Raw genomic sequence first — 19998 nt, forward strand, 5'->3', positions numbered from 1 at the left:
AGCACTTCCTGGAGCTTTGCCAATTCATAGACCCTTCCCAGAGCAAGGGTGGCCTGGCGACCTTAGGTGGCCTGGTGACCCAAATGGGGATTATTAGAATTTCCCTACAGAGTGCGCCATCCTTTAGAGAAGGTACCCTTGCAGAAGTCCCAAGGCCGCTTCCAAACACCAAGAGGAGGAAAAGTGGCCGGGCCCCCGGGCGCGCACGCGCCCGCGTGTTGTTTTGTTTGGCTGTGCGAGTGCAACGCTGCCTGCGAGGCGCGCGGCCCCTTTAAGAGTCGAAAGGAATGTATCAAAACAAAAAGGCGGCGCGCCCAGTGGCTGCGGGCGGCACGTGACCTCACAGCTGATTTCCTGGCCCCCCCTCCTCGGTTTTTGTTGCTGCCGCCGCGGCGGCCGCCGCCGAGTGTCAGTTCTAGGCTCGCCGCCCGCGGTCCGGTGCAGGCGCGCTACCCCTCGCGCCCCCGCCGTCCCGCCGCCCCCGCCCGCCGCCCGGCTCGCAGATGGCGCACTCGGCGTCCGCGGGGCCGCCGGGCGCGCTGGAGCAGGGCTGCCCCATCCGCGTGGAGCACGACCGCCGGCGCCGCCAGTTCAGCGTCCGGCTCAACGGTAACGCGCGGGCCCGCCCCCGCCTTTTGTCTGCGGCGCCGCGGGCCGGGGGCGGGCGGGGCGGGCGCGCGCGCGCGCGGGCGGAGCTGCGGCGACCCCCGCCGCGGCCTCGGGACCCGCACCTGCTCGGCGTGCCGCAACCGGGAGGCGCGCGCAGGGCCCGGCCGCGTCGCGCCCCAGAACTCCGAGACTTTGGCCAAGTTGCCGCGTGCCGGGGACTCGATTTCCCCGGCTCGGCTGGGGGAGTGCGGCCGGCGAGCCCCAGGCGCCCGCCGTGAGGACGAGCGTAAGGGTTGCGGCACGTAGTGAGTCCTGCGAACGCGGACAGATGTGTTTGTAGAGGCGAAAACCAAAGTCAGGTCTTCGTTTCCTGCAAAAGGAAGGTTCCACTTTCTTAGAGGCGTGATTCTGTTTTCTCTTCCCCACTTGCACGCCAGAGAAACGCTTGTTGGGGTTTTTTGGGTCTATATTTGAGATACCAAAACAGAAAACCTACGGGGCGGGGAGGGGGGGTAGTTGGAAAATAGAACCAAAGAAACCGAGAGCCTTGATCTCTCCATTCCTTACCCCTCTGCGTTAATCACTTCTCTCGCTCCCAGCCTGGTGCCCTGTGCCAGTGAGCAACCCAGAAGGGTGCCTCAGGCCACTGTGCCCATTTCTGAGAAGTCCCAGGGAAGGGAAAGGCCCCCCTGAGGCGTAAGGTGGGCAGGGCTGGGAGCGGGTCGTTTCTGATCTGGTCCAGAACCAGACTCCCCCACCCCTGGCATTTGGCTGTAGCTGGAGTGGCTGGGGCAGGGGCTGGGCCTGGGGTTTTGCTCAGACCCTTCTGGGCTCTGCTGGGCATTGAGCCAGACCCCGCCCATCTGTCCCAACAGTCCCGGAGATCTGGGCCTGCGGGGAAGGAGCAACTTGCGGGCATCTCCCAGTTCCGGAGCTGGAAGGCGACCAGCTGATCCCGCACAAGCCCCTTCCTCCTGAGAGTTAACCAGCCAGTCCTTAAGTGCGTCGCCACGTGGGCCCGGCTGGCCATGACCCTCAGGCCAGATTCTCTTTTCTGAGAGTCCAGAGAAACTTCTGGTTCCTGGGGGTGTTCAGCAGGCCCTTTAGAACTCAGTCACAAGAGAAAGGGAATGTTTGTGGTTTTCTTTCGTCTCTTCCAAATGCATTCAGCTCCAGTATGCCTTTCTTGAGGTGGCTGTGGTCAGGGCTGGACATGCCCATTCGTATGTCTCAACTTGCCCCCTTCCAGAACTCACTGCCCGGCTGGCTAACTCTTAAAGTGGACTGAGTGGGGGAGGGGTAGTCCGAGAGCTAGGACAGCGGTGAGGCTGCTTGCCTAGCTCCGACCAGCCACGGCCTGGGTCCCAGCTCAGAGCTCCGCCAGGAATGATCCCTGAGCACCACCAGGTGTGGCTCCTAATTTGCCAGCCATGCTTCAGGCACTGGTCAGCCCTTGTGCAGCATGCCAGGAGGGCACCGTGCAGCCAAGCTGATGACTGGGGTAGAGGGAACCGGTTTCTGGTCTCAGTTCTGCCACCACTGGGACCTGGGGACCTCCTGCATTGCAAGGCAGACCCTGAGGCGGGTTCATTGTGTCCATTGAGCGGAGCCCAGCAGGACAGAGAGGTCCAGTGGCCTGGGGCCGTCCCACGGTTGTGTGCCAATCTGTCCCCATGGTTGAGAGGCTGAGAGCTGCCAGCAGGCTCCGGTTCTTCGTGAGGGAGGTGGCTGGCTGAGTGCCAGGCAGGCCCCTGGCATGTCCAGCCATATGATCCTCTGGGGTGTGGGCAGGAAAATTGCTCTTCCCATTTTACAGATGAGGCAGAGGCAGGGTGGGGGATTCTCTACCCCAGAGGTGGAGGCACTGGGATTCATTCCATGGGGCCTTAGCACCTGCATGTGCCCAGCTTGTGTCCAGGTGTGGGACTTCAGGTCTGACTAAGCTTGGGCGAAAAGTGTCTTAGAAAATGTGGGCCTTTGGGGCCAGAGTGATAGTCCAGCAGTTAGGGTGCTTGCCTTGCACACAGCCAACCTGGGTTCAATCCCCAGCTTCTCTTATCGTCGCCTGAGCCCCACCAGGAGTGATTTCTGGGTGCGGAGCCAGGAGTGAGCCCTGAACATCATCAGGTGTGGCTCAAAATCAAAACAAAAAAATGTGGGCAGAAGGAAGCAGAACAGGGACATGTCAGGAAAAGGCTCCTGTTCCCATTCAAGTGTCCAGGTACCACCCTGGGTATGGTACGACCCAGAGACCAGAAGACCAAAAGAGGGCAGGGAAGGGAGCTGGGGGTATGAGCCTTCTGAATGAAGCTGGAGGTGCAGCAGGTGCAAAGGCCCTGTGTTTCCCCACCGTTTGTCTGTAATGACAGGGAGTGGGGTTGTAGAGGGAGGTGGATTGCATGGGTAAAGGTGGGAGGTGTGGGGAGGCCCCAGGAGCTGTTCCGAGCACTTGCCTTTGACTGAAAGGTTGGCACTTGGAAGGGTCCGAAGCAGATTTGGCTCTACTTTGCAGAAGGGTCAGGAGCAGGGAGATGGCCATCCGCTCATCCAGGTAGGGAGTGCAGAGGACTCAGAGTTGAAGGGGAGGTCATGCTAGGCTGGTGGGGAAACCGAGGCTCACAGCAGAGGGAACTGAGGTAGATGCACGCTCCCACCAGCAGCCCCTTTCTTTTTTTTTTTGCTTTTTGGGTCACACCTGGCGATGCACAGCGGTTACTCCTGGCTCTGCACTCAGGAATCACCCCTGGTGGTGCTCAGGGGACCATATGGGATGCTGGGAATCGAACCCGGGTTGGCTGCGTGCAAGGCAAACACCCTACCCGCTGTGCTATTGCTCCGGCCCCACCAGCAGCCCCTTTCTGTCTTCTGCTCCCTTCTCAGCTGCTGCCAAAACACCTGCGGGGGGTCAGGGAGGTCCTAGAAGCCGGTGCTCTCAACACCCATGACCCTCTTGCAGCCAGAAGACTGAGCATCCCACGACAGGAGCTGCCTGTGGTTGGCGTGTCCCAGCCCGGCCTGGAGGTGCCTGCAGGCTTGGGGGCCGCCTGCCCTGAGCAGGTTGATGTTGGGGGCATCGTGCAGTGCCAGGGCTAAACATGCTCCAGCCCTTTGAGCCCTCACCCTGGTCCCCAGAAAGACTTTTTCGGTGACCACTTTTCTGGATGACTTCCTGGGGCCTTTGGTTCGAGCAGGGGCAGAGGAGAAGGTGACTCCAGATCCTGATCTCGGGAGGGGTTGTGATTGTTCCAACATGCAAGTGCCCTCGGGCACGTCAGACACCTGGAGAGCTGGGCCCAGCACTCCTGTGACCACCCAGGGCCAAGCACTGCCGCTCTTTGCCAGCCTGACACTGGGGTTCTTGGCTGCCCCCAGAACCCAGCCCAGGTCAGAAACTGGGTGCAGTAGTGATGTCCTTGGGGCTGGATGCTGGGGATGGGGTCGCCATGCGTCAGGGACCCAGGACACCCACTGCCCCCACCTCCACTGATGCCCTCAGGAAAAGATTTGGGTCACCTTGAACACTGAGCACCAGCCTTGGGAGTGGGTCTCCTGCTCCTGAGAGGTCAGAACTGAGTGTGTCTCTGTATCTGTGTGTGCGTATGTGTATTTGTGTGTGTGTAGCAGCCGTGAGGCTGGTAGGCTGGTACCACTGTCGGGCTCCCAGGATAGGCAGGAGCTGACATCTGCAGGCACACACGGGGGGGGGGGGGGCTGCGGAGTGGTCTCTAGTGGCCAGGTTACAGGCCCAAGTGGGTCACAGTGCCCTTCAGCCTGCCAATGGGTTGGTCAGAGTGTGAGAGAAGACAGAGCAAGAGGACAAGCGTCTCGGCCTGAGCGTGGGGGTGGGAGGGCCACCTGGGGGCTCCCACAGGTGTGGGAGAGGGAGGCTCGGGCCATTGTCAGGTGCAGGCAGTTGGGACTGCGCCATGTCCTCAGGCTTTCCCCGGTCCAGAGGGCCAGGCCACAGGCCAGCACTTCTACTCCAGTTCCTAAGGGTCCCGATTCCTCCCCAGGCCTGTGTGGGGTCGGGCAGTGGGGAGAGGGTAGCCCCCTTTCTCAAACCAACCCCATCAGCGAACCACCTTCTCAGTTGAGCCAGACATGCCACACCTCTCCAGGCTCCTTGCCCAGTGTCCCCTGTGACCCAGCACTCACAGCACTGTGTGGAGAGAGCGGGGCCAGCCTGGAGACCTCACGACGTGTCTGGGACAGATACTTCTTGGATGTCTGCCCTGGGCAGGGATCGAGAACATGGCAGCGACTGAGTCTGTGTGAGAAGCTCAAGGGGGCCCCCATCGAGGACCCCAAGCCTTGTCAGAGGTTATCCAGGAATATTGGGGGCTTGAGAGGGATTGGGCCACACCTGGCAATGCTCAGAGTGCCTCCTGGCTCTGTGCGCCAGGCTGTCTCCTGGCCCTGGTGCTGCGGGGGTGGGCCCTGAGCAGGGCAGGCACCTTGAGCTCTCACTATCTGTCCTGCCCTTACAGGAGTATTGAGGGGGTGAGACTTGTGAGTGGAGGAACACTGGCCACTTTGCAGGGATCTGGGGTCCCTCACCTCCCCACAGCGTGTGGGTGATGGCAGGACAAAGGCTGAGGGCCACTCAGTGGTGTGCAAGGGACTGTGTGACCTGGCCCTGGGCCCTCCAGCATGCACGCTCCCCGGCAGCCTTCTTGCTGTTCCTGCAGCAGGGAGGTTCCTCAGGGCCTCTGCAGGTGCCTCCCATTCCCCACATCTGTGCTTTCTCCTCTGAATGGTAGCCCACATCGCCCCCTTCTCTACTCCCTTGTGCTCCGGCTCCTCGCTTATGAGCCTGGCATTATGTACAAGGAGGATGGGCCCTGCAGAGTGTTTGTCCAACCTGGAGCTGAGGTGTGGGGTAGAGACAGATTTAACCCGCTGCGTCCACACAGTGAAACTGCCAGTGTGTTTCTCGCATTTGGCTTCTGTGGCTGCGTCAAGCCACAGTAGCTGCCCTTCTTCCTGGCTCCCGCCACTGGGGCCAATTGGTCCATTTTGTTCACCACCTCAGGCTTGTCACTCAGAACCCTGCCAGTCCCACGGGGGCCCTCAGGAGATTTTGAGTAACTCTGGGCCTGGGAACAGGCCTTCACAAGAGCTCCTGGTCTCTGCTCCCCTGCATGGACGCAGGAGCTGTGCCGGGCAGGGAGCAGAGTGACCAGTGGGTGGGGGGTTGTGGCAGAACCAGGCTCCAAAGGCGAGGCTGGGGGCTTGGGGGCAGAACTGGGCACCTGGGTGGGTCTTGGAAGAGGGTGGGTTTTCTGGGAACAGGGAGCGGGGCCAGACAGGAGGCAAAGGGCTAGGCCCCGCGGTCACCTGGACTCCCGTGCTCTGCCAAACTGTACCTTAGTGTCCGGTGCGGAGAGAGGGTGATGGACTGTGCCTGCCTGGGGGTGCTCTGGGAGGAACCCCAGCTGAGGTCGGACCCCCCCCCTCTGTGTCAGATTTTCTTGGAGACTTTAATCTGTCACTCTCTTCTGCTTTGACACAGCTGACAGGCTTGATGTCCAGGGACCCCAAAGAACAAATTCTTCATGGCCTTTTAATGTCAAAACAGATGTTTTGGGGCCAGAGTGGGTAGAGCGTTTGCCTTGCACGCGGCTGACCTGGGTTCGATCCCCGGCATCCCATATGGTCCCCTGAGCACCGCCAGGAGTAATTCCTGAGTGCATGAGCCAGGAGTAACCCCTGTGCATCGCCAGCTGTGACCCAGAAAGAAAAAAAAAATCAAAACAGATGTTTTTTTTTCAGCTTTTTCTCCTGGTGGGGCTCAGGAGATTGAACCCAGGTTGGCCCCAATCGAGGCAAGCACTCTGCCCACTGCACTATCTCTCTGGCCCCTTTTGCCTCCTGAGGAGCAGAGAAAGATGTGGGCACTAATGTGCCTTTGAAGACCAGCCCCAGGGCCTTTGCCCAGCCAGGCTCTCCTGTGCTTTTCCTGCTGCCCCTACAGCAGTCTCCTGCTCCGGGCTTCTCGTGGGAGGGTTCCCCCTGGCTGCTGCTGCTGAGTGCCCGCATCCCTCCAGCTCCGTGCTGCTGGCCTCACTCCCTTTCACTTGCTCGGCCGAGTCGCCAGCAGTCGGCCTGCTGTGCCCACACACTGGCAGCCCTCCCTTCCCCCTGTCCCAGCCACACCCCACCCCACCCTCCTGCTCTTCCTGCTCTGGCCCCAGGATGTTCTCAGAGCACTGAGGAGCCCATGAGAGGAGTCAGGCTGGTGCCCGTGACCCCTGGTGCCCGGCCTCTCCTGTCCACACTCCCACCTCAGAGCTCTTGCTTTGGTTCTCTCTGCTAAGACACCATTCCCCCAGGCCACTCCTGGGGCTCCTCTACAAGATCCTGTGTCTCGGCACCCTGTCTTCTCCTGCCATGCTGTGAACTTGTTCTTCTGATCTATTCTCAGCCTTCCCTTCATGTCCCTTCATCTTTTAAAAAGGTTTTGTTTGGGGGCCACACCTGGCAGTGCTCGGTAACCTCTCCTGGCAGCTCTGGGGATTATGTGGGATGCTGGGGATCGAACCCGGGTCGGCCATGTGCAAGGCAGGCACTCTGCCTGGTGGTGCTGGGACTAACAGTGCCCTCCCCAAACTGCCACTTCAATGATCCCCGAGAAGGAATGTGATGTTGCCCTCCTGCCTCCCCACTTTCTGAAGGAGGCAACTGAGGCACAGAGAGGTTTCCAAAGGTGCAGTGCCATCAGCCTGGTCACAGAGGTGAGCCTGCCCCACTTCTGCCCGGCCGGACCCTGGCTCCCCCGGCCTCACCTGTGCACCTCCATCCCCCACAGGGTGCCATGACCGGGCTGTCCTGCTCTATGAGTACGTGGGCAAGCGCACCGTGGACCTGCAGCACACTGAGGTCCCCGACGCCTACCGTGGCCGCGGCATTGCCAAGCACCTTGCCAAGGTAGGTGGTGCCCCTGGGAGCAGTATGCCAGCTAGGTGCCAGGCATGTGCTTTGCCCACCCTGCTCTCGGCATCACGCTGTGTCCTTGGATGGAGTGTGCTGGCGCGTGCCCCTCCTCACGCCCCCAGCACCCCAGAGCCTGGTGCTCTGAGAGAGGAGCAGCCTGGCACTGAGAAGGGCCGGAGACCTGCTGGGGCCGCTGCCCGCGCTGTGGGTAAGGCAGTGGCTGCCTTCTCCTTTCAGCCCAGTGTGACCAAGGAGGACCCCCTGAGGGCTACTGCCCCAGGTAAAAGCAGGGCTGGGGTGACCCCTCAGCTGCCCGGCCTGCCTGGGGCACTCGGCGATCCCCTTGGTGCTTCCACAGCGTCTCCTCTGCCTGTACCTTCGGCTTGGCGCCTGCACTGGAGCCTACAGGGGAGGGCCTGGGGGTGACCCAGGCTCAGGGCAGAACCGCAGAGTCAGAGTGCCAGGTTATTTGCTGGCAGGCGTGGAAAAGGTGCTCGGGTCCTGCTGCCCCCCTTCCACCAGGCCAGACAGCACACCTGGAGTCCTCAGGGGCCTCTGAACACAGGCGCCCAGGTGTGTCCCCCGATTGCCTTTAGGAGCCCTGTAACGACCATCTGTGGCCTGCGGATGCGGAAGGGGCTGAGGCCGGGGCCAGAGCGATTGGGCAGTGGGTAGGGTGTTTGCCGTGCAAGCAGCCACACGGGTTTCTATCCCCGGCATCCCATGCAGTCCCCTGAGCACTGCCAGGAGTTATTCCTGAGTGCAGAGTCAGGAGTAACCCCTGAGCATCACCAGGAGCGACCCAAAAAGCGCCCCCCAAAAAAGTAGGAAGGAATGCGCTGGGCTTCCGGTGAGCTGCCACTTCCATGATGTGTGGAAAGGAAGAGCTGGAGGGAGACAGGAGGCGGCCACTTGGGCGGGCAGGGCTCCCAGGCCAGTTCTTCCCCGTCCCATCCTGCACCTCGGAACTGTGCCTTACCCTCTCTGCCGGGGCAGCTCCGGTGGGGCTGTCCTCACACTGGGTCCAGATGGGCATGCTAGCTCTCTAACATGCTGTGGTTTGGGGCCACCTTCTAGAACTTTCTGCCTTGGTGTGTGCCAGGGCCTCCCTCCCTCATTGCACGATGGACAGTCCACTCAGTCCCTATAGAGCAGCCTGGGAGCTGAGGCTCCTGGTGGCACCCCAGGATGTTGACGCTGCTTCGTTCTGTCCCTGGCCAGGCTGCATTGGACTTTGTGGTGGAGGAGGACCTGAAGGCCCATCTCACGTGCTGGTACATCCAGAAGTATGTCAAAGAGAACCCCCTGCCACAGTACCTGGAGCACCTGCAGCCGTAGCCCCGCCACGGAGCTGAGCGCTGAGCCAGACCTTTGCTCCGGCCACCACCGGCCGGCCCAGCGAGCTCTCAGGAAACCTGGTCCCACCAGGGACGGACTCGGAGTTCTTTTGTCAGAACGCTGCTCTGCGGGTCCTGGAGGCGGTGGCCGGCGTGGGCATGCCCCCGCCACTGTGGCCAGAGTGGGGCGCGCTCCGCAGAGACATGGCAGAGCCCGGTATGGCCCTAGTCCAGCCCCGCCTGCAGCGAGCCGTGTTCTGGGAGCGTGAGGCCTGACTCGGCCCTGCTCCCCACCGCCCCGCCAGGCCAGCCTCCTCCCTGCAGGTTGGGAGGCCATTCCCCGAGCCCAGAGGAGCAATACGAAACCTCGTGTGCCAACTTCACAGGGGCAGTGCGCCAGGCTGTGGCTGCCACCAGCGCTGCCCCGCCCCTTCCTCCAGCTCCCATGCTCCGGAGCCAGGGTGCTGCCCAGAGCCCGCAGCGCACACCCCCATGCACACCCGAGGGAGGCGCACCCCTCTGTCCAGCCTACAGGAGCCCAGGGCTCCAGTTTGCCCCCATCAGCCAGGAGCCAGGTCCAGGGGCAGCCTGTCACTGATGTCAGCCCTGCAGCTTGAAGACCCTCGGGACAGGGCTGGGGGCTGGCTCCCCTTGGAAAGTGCCCTTGCCGCGCTGCGGCAGGGACCCTGAGCAGCTACAGAGCATCTTTCTCTTTCGGGGTGAACCTGGGGCAGGGCTCTCGTCACCTGTCTGGGCTTCAGGCACCCCCACCCCTGCCATCCCAGCCTTCCTGGTGGGGCCTAGGAAGTGTGCTAGGCACCCCTTAATCAGTGCGCTGACCTTCCTGGGGTCCCTGCCTGAGTACTGGGGACCAGGGTCCCGTCAGAGCTGAGTGGGCTGCCCCCTGCTGGCCTGGAGCTGCAGCTGCCTCTGGACTGGGGGCTGGGGTGCTGGTTGCCCAGGCGGCTCCTGTCACTTTTCCGTTCACCTCTTTGTTCTTTCAACACTGACCCCACACCCTGCAGCAGGTCATGGGCCCCACTCCCGGACATTGTGCACACACTTTCCTGCCTCGGGCAGGGACACTGAGAGCCACACAGACTAGGGCCTGGCAGGCTGCCCGCTGGGAGTGCCCCAGCCCAGTTACCGGCAGCATCACCCACCCCCTTCCTGGTCCCAGCCCCTCTCGGCCTTCTCTGGCCCCTGGGGAGCCGGGCGCCCCCCTCCCTCCCATGGTGCTCCTCCCACGGTGCTTCCTCCACTCTGGGCAAAGGGCTATTGCGAGATGCCATAGGAACCCCTGGGCCCTCCCTGTTGAGGGAACCCTGGAACAGGAGGAAAGTGCTGGAAGGAGGTGAGTTCTGCTGCCGAGGCCCTTCGCAGGCTGGGGCTGCCCCATTCCCGGTGCTGCTTAAGAAAAGAATGAGTCATAGACCCCAGGCCCGGGCCCCGCTCCCGGCCAGCCCCCACCCCCAGCCCCCACCCCCAGCCCCCCAGTCCCCATTCCCATCCCAGTCTGTCAGCTGTCCATGCTGGCCCCAGGCAGAGTGGGGCCCCAGTCCTGAGACCTCCCTGCTGCTCAGCTCCTGAGGTGTCCCTATGGGGCAGATGACCCAGTGCCAGGAGGCCACTGTGCATGGGACGGTGCCCTCAGCAGTGACAGGCCTCCAGGCTGGCCCCCAAGCAAGCGGGGGTGGCAGCCCTCCTACTTCTCACCCCTGAACCTCTGGCCCTCCAAGCTGTGAGGGGGCCTGCTCAGCCCAGCACGCAAACACAGAGACTTGAACTCGAGGCACAGGGAGCTTGGGCATCCTGTGTGGCCCTAGGCCCTAGGCCAACTCATCCCCAGTTCCCGGGGGTGGCCCCCAGGCTCCCTGAGGCTGCCTTAAGATGCCTCCGCCCACTTCACTGCAGACGGCTGTTCGTGCCCCACAGCCTCGGTGCTACCCCGCCTGGGGTCCCCCTCACCCGCATACTCACCCTACCGCCGCTCCCCCAGAGGGCCCGGACCCTCTTCCTTGCCCATCAGGCTCAGTGGCAGCTCATGTGCCTTTCCTACTCAGGACCTGTCAACGTGGGCGCTGGGCCATGGCGGTCATGCTGTTCCCCCACTGGGCTGCTGTGGGGAGCCCCCTCCCCCCACTGTCCTCCCCACATCAATCCATGTCGACAGGAGACTGAGGCAAGGGTGTGTGGAGGAAGTGGGCGTGGCAGCCGTCAGGCAGCCGTGAGTGGTCCTGGCCATCCTGCCCAACCATGTCATCTCAGCGCCACGGCACCCTCCACCTGTGAGGCTTCTGGGTGGTGTCAGAGAGGAAGGGGTGGCAGCTTGCTGGGCCTGGCGGGAGAGTGAGGGCGGGGGAGGCCCTGAAGCCCCACAGGGAGGAGCATGGCAGGGCTGTGGAATCCCAGTTCTTGGTCCCAGTTTTTCAGGTGCAGAGGATGGGATGTCACAGCTGCAGCCCCCACCACAGGAAGGCCAGCGGGAAGGGTCCACGCAGTTTCCCACCCTCTTTGCAGCGATGCTGTATCTGCACTCGAGCACACACCTGGGATGTTGGGAGGTCCCAGGTCCTGGGCTGCCTTCCTGGAAGGCAGGGTAGCTGGTCAAGTGGGCAGTGCCACGCACACGGAGGTGCTGACCAGAGACCAGAATGCCTGACCTCGGCGCACATGCAGTTTCCTTTCTCGGCTCAGGCCTCTTGGCCGGACTCTAGTCCATGCTCACGTCCCCTTTGCTATTCTCAGGGTCCCACTCCTTCCAAACCCCATTTCCTAAATTCCACACGGGAGGTCCGGTGAGTCTGTGAATCCAGTTAGTCACTCTGTGACCTGCGGGGTCCCATGAAGCCCCCTTCAGCATGGTGGTATCTCAGCCGCAGGGTATTAAAGAGACTGGCTGCCGAGATGCCTCGTGGGTTTGTGCCTCTCATTCCTGCCGACTCCAGAGCAGCGGCCACACCCCACCCTCAGCTCCGTCCCCACAGCAGCCCCGATCTCCTAGACCCGGGTGGGGTCTCACCCCATGTACTTAACACCCACAGGAGCTTTCATAGGTGGGAGCCTTCACCAACACTTCTGAGGCAAGGGAACGTTTCTGTGTTCCCATCCATCCCGCAGGATAGGGACCTGCAGGCGGCCTTGTTGGAAAATGCTACTAGCTTCCCATTCCTGGATTGCCAGCTGCAGCCAGGCACGCGCAAATGGAGTGTTTCAAACAGGGCAGCTGGGCTGGAGAGAGTAGGGAGATACAGGTGCCGCCTTTGGTGGGGGGGCAGTACACCCAATGGTGTATACACACACACACACACACACACACAAAAGCTCCCAAAGGACGAGAGAAGCAAAGGCTGTTGGGGCGGGAAACTGCCTTTGGCCTAACTAGGAATGCGATGCGGCGCAGCCGACCTTGGGGCCTGAACCAAACCCAGGAGTATGTGACCCCTGCTGCCGTCACCACTAACTACCACCACCCCACATCCAGAGACTCCCAGTCTCCCCCCCCCCCCAGTGCCTCCCACAGGCCGAAGTGGACGGGCCGCTCCTGGGGAGGGTCTTGAGATGTGGGAACGGCATCTGGTTCTCACAGGCACAGGGAGGGTACTCAGGCTGGGGTGTCAACACCTGCTGACCAGTCATCTGGATAAACTAATTGGGAATATCTTTGCCTGCTGGATAAGGATCTCTAACATGATCCCAACCCATCTCTGCTCATCCATTTCTGCTGGAGGCTGAGGTGCGCACAGTGGAGAATGTCTGGGCCCCACTCAGCCTGGCCACTAGACACAGCAGCTCACCTTTGAAGCCCTTGGCCGTCACCTGCACCGCTGTGATGGCTGGTGTCAGAAGTGTAGCAGTGCAAAGGCTGAAGGGGTAGTGCAGCAGGCGAGGGGCTGTCTCTGCACGTGCCTGAATTGGGTCTGATCTCCAGCACTCCCAAAGGTGATCTGGCAAGACAGAGCGAAGAGGAAGAGATTAACGGCAGTCTAGGTCAGGAATCCAAGTCATCTGTCTTAGTGTCTCGGTGTGTTTGTGTGGCAGGGGAGACCTCTCCTTCCTTCTCGGACGCTGGGTTGCTCAGAAAGCCAGCCCTGTTGCCACAGTAAGCACCGGTCATGTATTCAGCGGGAATATGAGGTGGCCAAAGGAGATGAGGTCATCTTCATGGACCCACAGTTGAGGGGAAGGTACATAGTAAGGCTCCAGGCAACAGGATCGGCCAAATTTGATCCTAGTAGCTCTCAACTGATCCCCAGCCCCACAAGTGCTATTGGGCCACAATACAGCCAGAGGCAAGCATCATTAAGGAGCAAGTACAATAGAAAGATGTACTGTTTCACGGCCGGAAAGCAGGAGCATGATGTGTGTGAGGACAGGTGTGAGCATGGCAGTGACCCCGGGGACACTCCACAACATAACTGGGCCTCTGGGCTAGAGAGAGAGGACAGTGGGTAGGGTGCTTGCCGTGTGCGGCTGACCTCAGTTTTGTCCCAGCACCCTGTATGGTCACCCTGCCAGGAGCAATCCTGATCGCAGATCCAGGGCTAAGCCCTGAGCACTGCCCTGTGTGGCCCCAGAACCAAAACTGTGCCTCAACTAAGAGACCTGCTGAGCTTGTGTACCAGATTCTCGGCTCACGGAGCACAAACCTCAGTGGACACCACGACCTGAGGTGTCACCTCGTCAAGGACCATAGCGTGTGTGTGTGTGTGTGTGTGTGTGTGTGTGTGTGAGTGAGTGAGTGAGATTTCCCCCACCCATCTCAACAGCAATGAGAAGAGAGGAAAATTTTTTAAGTGTGTGGGAGAGGGGAGGGAGCTGATTGGTGTTTCCAGTGCAGGTAGACTCCCAGCCCTGCACCGCAAGGTCCCCATAACTTCTGACCTTGCCATCCACCCTCTTTCAACCCTGTCTGCCTCCCTGCTGTCCTCAAGCACATAGGGTCACTCCTACCTCAGGGCCTTTGCACATGCAGTTCCCTTTGTCCATACCTCTTGGGACTCTCACCTTTCTCAGATGCCACCTTGCTTTAAATTGCTGCCCCTAAAGTCCTTCCTCTAATCGCTTATTTCCAGCCTTGCTGGAATAAACTCCATGTCCTCATGGTCTGGATAGCTGTTTCTTTGGTCTTGTTAATTATTGTCTGTGGAGCATTAGCACCATGAGGACAGGAGTTTATCTTCTATTTTGTTCACTGTGATATCCCCAACACTTTAGTGCCTGCACATGTTTAATATTTAAATATATTTGTTTGGGGCCGGAGCGATAGCACAGCGGGTAGGGCGTTTGCCTTGCACGCGGCCAACCCGGGTTCAATCCCTGGCACCCCATATGGTCCCCTAAGCACCACCAGGAGTAATTCCTGAGTGTAAAGCCAGGAGTAACCCCTGAGCATCGCTGGGTTGTGACCCAAAAAGCAAAAAAAGGAAAAAGAAATATATTTGTTAGATGAGTAGGCAGATGGTCAAGAAATCTGGCAGGATGGATGGACAGATGGATGGGTGGATGGAACTGTGAGGGCAAAGAGGGCTTCAGGGGGGCCAGGGAGAATATGCCATAGACCCAGGTTTGATCCCTGGAAACCATAGTACTCCGAACACTGCTGGGAGTGACCCTGAGCAGCACAGGGTGTGGCCCGAGGACAAACCAAACAAAGTCCTCCAGAGTCAAGTAGACTGTAGCGTGAGCGCGGGCCTGGCAGGGAGATTGCTCGTGGAATCCCAAGGTTGCATGTGAGTGAGATGGGAGCATCAGAGACTCAACCTGGAGAGGTGGCTGGGGTCAGGTGATTAAGAACTATGAGGTGTGTCTGAGGCTGCAAACAACACCTCACTGCTCTTTGCAGCCTGTCCTGTCTGGCCTGCCCTAGGTGTGAGTAATAAGCAGTGGCTTGTGTGACAGTGACTCAGGCTCCCCAGGGCTCTCTCACTACAAAATTCCAGCACACGATACCACTTACGCAGGGCTTTGGGGCAGGTAACTATGACTCTACAGAACTTGGGGCCCTGAGTCACTAGCTGGAGTAAAGCCATCACCTGTAACAGGTCTTATGTTTAGGTTCTGTGCCACACCCAGCAGTGCCCAGGGATGACTCCTGACTCCATGCTTAGGGTCACCCCCAGCAGGGCTCAGGCTGCAGTACCAGGGATCGAGCCTGGGACTCCTACAGGCAAAGCAAGCACTCAGTCCTGTAGGCCATGTCTCTTGCCCTCTGTGGTTGTTTTAGCACTTGATTTAGCGGGGTGTGTGAGCACAAACAGGGCACTGGCAAGCATTTCCATCACTTCAACCCTGAAGTATCTTCCATGTTGGCTTAGTATCCAGGCAGCTGGGCAGTAATGCTGGACTCTGGACCTGCAATCTTTCACTGCCCACCAGCTCAGAAAGACACACGACTTTGCCCAACACCACCCAGTGGGCCCCCAATCTCTCAGCTTAGCACTGGAGGTATGCACCAGGACCTCACTGTCAGGAGCTGTCACGGCCCACTCCTGAACAACAGAGTTCCAAGAACTCTGTGTGTGGGTTTCCAAGAAGTGTGAAGGTGCTAACCAAAAGCAGACAAGAGGCATTTTAAAAAAAAAAAAAAAGGAAAACTATCGACCTTTATTGCTGATGACATGGATACAAAGATTCTCAACAAAACATCAAAACATTAGCAAACTAAATCCAACAATACAGCAAAAAGATCATATACCATGATCAAGTAGGTTAATCCTGGGCATAGAAGGATGGTTTAATATATGCAAGCCAAAAAACATAATGGACCATATACATACAAAAACTTAAAATATATGATCATATCAGTAGATTCAGAGAAAGCATTTGATAAGACCCAACATTCATTCATGATTAAAAAACAAAAAACTGTCAATAGGGCCTGAAGGCTAAAGCACTTGCCTGAGTTCGATCCTCAGCATCCCCTAACTCCCCCAAGTACTACCAGGAGTGATTCTTGTGTGCAGAGCCAGGAGTAACTCTGAGCATTTGGGTATGGCCCCAAAACAAAACAAACAAAAAGCTTTTACAACAAAAACTATAAAATAATCACTGTATCACACTGTCATCCCATTGCTCATCTATTTGCTCAAGTGGGCACCAGTAACGTCTCCATCATGAGACTTGTTACTTTTTTTGACATATCGAATACACCACAGGTAGCTTGCCAGGCTCTGCCGTGTGGGTGAGATACTCTCGGTAGCTTGCCAGGCTCTCCGAGAGGGATGGAGGAATCGAACCCGGGTTGGCCACGTGAAGGCAAATGCCCTACCCGCTGTGCTATCACTCCAGCCCATAAAACAATACTAAAAGAAATAAAAGAAGATACACAAAAGAAATAGAAACAAATACCCTGTTCATGGATTGGAGAGATTAACATCGTCAAAACAGCAATCTTCCCCCAAAGTGATGTTGGTGGGCTCCATGGATGACTTACATGAAACGGGGAGGAGGAAGATGGTCACTTTCTCCCCAGCCGCCTCTGCCACCCGGGACCCAGATTACTGGGCTCTTGTCTCGCTCGCAGAAAGAAATTTCAGGAGTAGACAAGCAGTGAGAGAGAGGGAGAGAGAGAGAGAAATGCACTCAAGAGAGAACCCAGGCTTCTCCAAAGACAGAGAGAACCCCTAGACAAATCCCATCATTAGAAATGAAAGCATGAAAGTACACATCTCAAGAGGGGAGATGCGGGCGACACATGCTCAGCCACGAGGGCGCAAACAGCTCACAGGCTCAGGCTCGGGCCGCGTATGCTCGCCCTTCCTTTGCTCAAGGTGTCTTTTATAGGCTCTTCTTGGGCTGTCTTGATCCGAAGTTCCAGAGTCTTCTGGGGCTGAATCACATTTTAATCAGATTAAGGGAGAGGTCTGAGGGTTTGAGGAACTTCATGGGGAGGGGCCCAACCTCCTCAGGGTCTGCTGAAGGTCTTATCGGATCTGTTTTCTGTATCCACAGGGTGGGTCAGACTCAGGATTTTTCTCCCAGAAGTTCTGTTGACCTAAGTTTCACTGCTGACAGCCTTACAATGTCTACCGGCCTACATCAAAAGCACCATACAAATGCAATGCAATCCTTATGAAAATACCCATGGCATTCTTGGTGGGTGGGGGTGTTTAAAACTTTGGGTCACATCCGGCAGTGCTCAGTGCTTACTTCTCTGTGCTCCAGGATCACCCCTGATGTGCTGACCCCGTGCCAGGCTGTCTTCTCTGGGGAAATTTGGGGGGCGGGGCAGGTTGAATTTCACCCCCCCCACACCCAAGCAGCACCCCAGCAGTTGAAAACCTCCAGAACCCAGCCATGGCCGTGCTCAAGGCCACTTCCCACAAGCTCAGACAATCCTATGAGGGAACCTGCAGAAAAACCCAGGTATGCAGGACCCGTGACTCCAAGCTTGCTCAGAACAGGACTGGGTCTCCTCCCCACAGGGCCCCAGTTTTCCAGTAGCTTGGCAGTCACACCCACAAACTGCCCTGGCACCATGTAATCTCATCAATGGCTGAGATCCAGAGACTATGAAATAAAGTTTCTGGAAGAGAACGAGTGACACAGAACATTCTGGAGTGACCTCTTATACTCTAGTCCACCGACATACCAAAAGCAGCACACATTTGCAGCACACATTTTTGTAATCTCTTATATAAAAGCTTAAATGGCTCCAGGATGAAATACAACAATCTCCACATATTTTCCTCTTATGGTAGTGGGAAGGTGCATGATGGTGGTGGGATTGGTGTTTGAATATTATTTGTAATGAACTATTGTGAACAACTTTATAAAAATTATATATACATATATATAAATATAAAAGATCACCCTTGGCAGGGCTTGTGGGCCATATAGAATCAAACCAAGGTTAGTCATGTGCAAGACAAGTGCCATGACATTTTTTAAAGACATAGATCAAATGCTATTAAAACTATATGGAGTAGTAACCCCCCCACCCCCCCAAAGCGACAAAGCAATCCTAGGGAAAAGGAAGAATAGAGGCTTCCATTTCTCCACTTCCAACTGCACTATGAAGTGTTAGTGATCAAAACAGTGTGGTTCTGAAATAAGGATAGAGTCAGATCGATGGAATAGAATTGAGAGTCCATATGTATGAAAAGTATAATTAACAATAGAATTGAGAGTCCAGAGACAGATCTTTGATAAAGGAGTAAAAAGTATGAAGTGGAACAGGAAAGCCTTTTCAACAAATGGTGTTGGAAATATTGACCAGTCACATGCAATAAATGAATTGATACCCTTTTCTAACACCATGCACAAAAGTCAAATCAATATGAATTAAAGACCTCTTATAAATCCATAAATTAAATTGAGAAAATGCAGGCAGTACACTTCATATCACTGAAGCTAGAAGTTATCTTCAGGATTCAAGGCCATTGGCCAAGCAAATGGCAGCAAAGATTAACAAATGGAACTGCATCAAACTAAGGAGTTTCTGCACTACAAGAGAAATGATGAGCAGAATAAAAAGACATCTGGGAGAAAGTATTTGCCACCACTTATTTGATAAATGGTTAATATCCAAAATGCATAAAGCACTGTAGAACTTTACAAGAAAAACAGAAACAACCAACACCATTTTAAAAATGGGGAGAAGAGATGAACAGAAACCTCCTCAAAAAAGACACATTTAAGTGACCAAAAGAGATATTATCAGTAATCTGTCTTTGACACCAGTGATACTTAGACACATCACAAAGAACAAGAACAACCAGTGCTGGTATGGATGTGGGGGAAAAGGAACCCACATTCACCGCTGGTGGGAATGTCAGCTGGTTCAACCTTTTTGGAAAACAGTATGGGATTTCCTCAAAAAAACAGGAACTGAGCTCCCATATAACCCAGCAAATCCACTTTTGGGCATCTACCATAAGACCCAAAACTTATTCAGAAAAGACATTTATATGTCTATGTTCAATGAAGCACCATTCAGAATCTGGAAACACCCAGGTCAAATACGTAATGGAATATTACTCAGTAGTTTAAGAAATGATGAAATCAAACCGGGGAGACAGTATAGTGGGTAGGGCACATGTCATGTACGAAAGCCAACTTGTGTACAGTACTACATATGGTTCCCCGAGCACCCCAGGAGAGATACCTGAACACAGATCCAGAAGTAAGCCCTAAACACCTTTGGCGTTCTCTCTCTCTCTCTCTCTCTCTCTCTCTCTCTCTCTCTCTCTCTCTCTCACACACACACACACACACACACACACACACACACACACACAGACTAGAAGATGGAAATCATGCAATTTGCTACTCTGTGGATGAATCTGGAGAGTAGAACACTGAGTGAAGTTGGGTAGAAGGAGAAGGACAGACACAGACTGATCTCTCTCATACACAGAATACAAAGAATCAAAGTAGGAATGCCTTTGCTTCTGTATGTGCCCAAAAGCAGCAGAAACTAAGAACTGGTCTTTAGTAGGAACTTAACCACAGGAAGGGTAGGATGGGGGCGGGACACACGGGGATAGCACCCTGGTAGAGGGTGGGGTACTGGAATATATTATTGCATGAAACCCTACCCTTACTGGTTTTGTAAACCACAGTGACTAAAATAATATTTAAAAATTAGTTATTTTTAAAAGGGGGGCTGGGATGTGGCAGCTTATACTATTTAGTATAAGCTCTGAGTTTGATCCCTGGAACATTGCAGGGAGCACTCCCTATAAACAAAGCATGAAAATCTAAATGTTTGTTAAACCATTACCTGCAGTATCTTACAGGACAGACCAGGAGGTTTGTGTTGCTTAAAATGGCAGCGAGGATTCGGCTGTGATGCTCAGACCGTCCTTCGGTTCACAGCCAGGGTGACAAGGAGACACACACCCACAAGCAGGAACATTCAGACAGAATAAAAGGTAAAAGGGCATAGGAAGGTTGAGGCCTTCAGTGTTGGAAAAGACAACTGGGTTCCAAATAGCAGGAACTCAAACTAAGAAAGGTTGCTGGTGACAGAGGTCCCTAAAACTCCCTCAGTGATGCTGACAGAGGCCTCGTCCAACAGTGAAGACCACTTGGTCCACACTGCAGCCAACTGTTCAGGTTGCTGGCAGATGTGTAGGCTGCTGGCCACAGAGATTGTGGATAACGAACAAAGAAA

The 19998-nt window shown here is 56.4% G+C and overlaps 1 protein-coding gene across 1 annotated transcript; it reads left to right on the plus strand.

Moving 5' to 3' along the window:
• Positions 1 to 368: 368 nt before the first annotated feature.
• NATD1 (N-acetyltransferase domain containing 1) lies at positions 369 to 11787 on the plus strand. The gene is made up of 3 exons (XM_055136566.1): positions 369 to 609; positions 7418 to 7536; positions 8764 to 11787. Exons 1-3 carry the CDS (start codon positions 504 to 506, stop codon positions 8878 to 8880), a joined length of 342 nt encoding a protein of 113 aa, XP_054992541.1. The 5' UTR covers positions 369 to 503; the 3' UTR covers positions 8881 to 11787.
• Positions 11788 to 19998: the final 8211 nt, after the last annotated feature.

The sequence above is a fragment of the Sorex araneus genome, chromosome 4 (assembly GCF_027595985.1).
Source record: "Sorex araneus isolate mSorAra2 chromosome 4, mSorAra2.pri, whole genome shotgun sequence".
Lineage (NCBI taxonomy): Eukaryota > Metazoa > Chordata > Mammalia > Eulipotyphla > Soricidae > Sorex > Sorex araneus.

Bases quoted from the DNA above. Each gene is read 5' to 3' on its own strand.
- NATD1 (XM_055136566.1), top strand. From the start codon at position 504: ATGGCGCACTCGGCGTCCGCGGGGCCGCCGGGCGCGCTGGAGCAGGGC. The intron at 610-7,417 runs GTAACGCGCGGG...CATCCCCCACAG, and splicing joins GTTCAGCGTCCGGCTCAACG to GGTGCCATGACCGGGCTGTC. The intron at 7,537-8,763 runs GTAGGTGGTGCC...GTCCCTGGCCAG, and splicing joins TTGCCAAGCACCTTGCCAAG to GCTGCATTGGACTTTGTGGT.